The sequence below is a fragment of the Cyprinodon variegatus genome, unplaced genomic scaffold (genome assembly GCF_000732505.1).
Source record: "Cyprinodon variegatus isolate N-32 unplaced genomic scaffold, C_variegatus-1.0 Scaffold870, whole genome shotgun sequence".
Classification (NCBI taxonomy): Eukaryota; Metazoa; Chordata; class Actinopteri; order Cyprinodontiformes; family Cyprinodontidae; genus Cyprinodon; species Cyprinodon variegatus.
This window is the reverse complement of record NW_015151323.1, coordinates 93,811-95,170: the sequence shown is the minus strand read 5'-3', so window position 1 is coordinate 95,170 and position 1,360 is coordinate 93,811. Positions and strand designations below refer to the sequence as shown.

The following is a 1,360-nucleotide window of genomic DNA, read 5'->3' as shown; positions in this document are numbered from 1 at the left end:
GGATGGATGGATGGATGGATGGATGGATGGATGGATGGATGGATGGATGGATGGATGGATGGATGGATGGATGGATGGATGGATGAATGAATGGATGGATGAATGAATGGATGAATGAATGAATGGATGGATGGATGGATGGATGATGGATGGATGAATGGATGGATGGATGAATGTAACCATCAGCAGCTGCAGCAGCATCTACCTCTGCTCATCTCCCTCGCTCAGGTCGTGCAGCAACACGTAGTACTTGAGAGTGTTGGGGATGAACCACTTTGGGCAGGAGTACTCCCCGCTGTGCTGGATCCTGTGCTGCTCCTGGGACAGCTTCAGGAACTGCTCCACCGGGACCGCCTCGGAGGACGACACCACCAGCAGGCCTGGAGCACGTTAAGGAGCAAAGCAGGGGCTGACAGAGCAGAGGTCAGAGGTCACAGGCTGCTGATCCTCTCATTAATGCAGAGGAAAAGCGACTTTACCGTTAATGATTTAGGATCTATAGAAAATAGAAATAATAGAAAACTTTCTAGAGACTGGAACCAAACTGGAAGCAGAGACAGTTATGGATCCTGGAACTGGAAGGATACAGGCCAGGTAGTGATGGAGGAACTCATGGTCAGAGGGAGGCATGGTCTGCAGGAAGGCCTCCCTGTAGGCCTCGAACCAGGGCGTGGTCCCTGAACACACACACACACACACACACACACACACACACACACACACACACACACACACACACACACACACACACACACACACAGGGTTACTGGTTTAGTCCCACCCACACCAACACCTGAACCAGAACCCGATCATGTACTCACCGCCTAGGTTCAAATGATATTCTGCGGTTCTGATGACGGTGGCTGCAGCGCCCTCCTGTGGCTGACAGGAGAGCACCACCTCACTGAGCAGCCGGTTGTGGGCGGAGCCTTGGCCAGTGGACGTTTCTATGTTGTTGATGCAGATCCGCAGGTTTTTCACCGTCTGCAGCTGATTGTTGGGATCCCTGATGTGACCTGGAGACACAGACATCCAATCAGACCTTCTGGAGCGACCATGAGGCAGCGACCCGACTGATCCCCATCCAATCCCATCCATGGGGGGATACAAGGCACCGACCCGGTACCGGGAACCGACCCGATACAAGGTTCCGATCAGAATGAACTATGTCCGGGTCGGACAGAACGCCTCTGATGTCATCAGTCTAAGCCCCTCCCCTCAGGGCTGCGTCCTGAGCCCCCTGCCGTTCACCCTGATGACACACGACTGCGTCCCCAGGTTCACCACTGATCACATGGTGAAGTTTGCAGACGACACCACGGTGGTGGGCCTCATCAGAGACGACGACGACCTGGACTAC

At 54.0% G+C, this 1,360-nt stretch overlaps 1 protein-coding gene across 1 annotated transcript in view; it reads right to left on the bottom strand.

The window, feature by feature from the left end:
* LOC107099433 (trafficking protein particle complex subunit 8-like) overlaps positions 1 to 1,360 on the bottom strand; it is an 18,854-nt gene that overhangs the window by 13,431 nt on the left and 4,063 nt on the right. The window contains exons 2-4 of the mRNA XM_015397537.1: positions 822 to 1,016; positions 588 to 677; positions 206 to 380 (exon numbers count right to left, since the gene is read on the bottom strand). Of these exons, the coding sequence (XP_015253023.1) occupies positions 206 to 380; positions 588 to 677; positions 822 to 1,016 (460 nt within the window). The remainder of the gene's footprint in view (positions 1 to 205; positions 381 to 587; positions 678 to 821; positions 1,017 to 1,360) is intronic.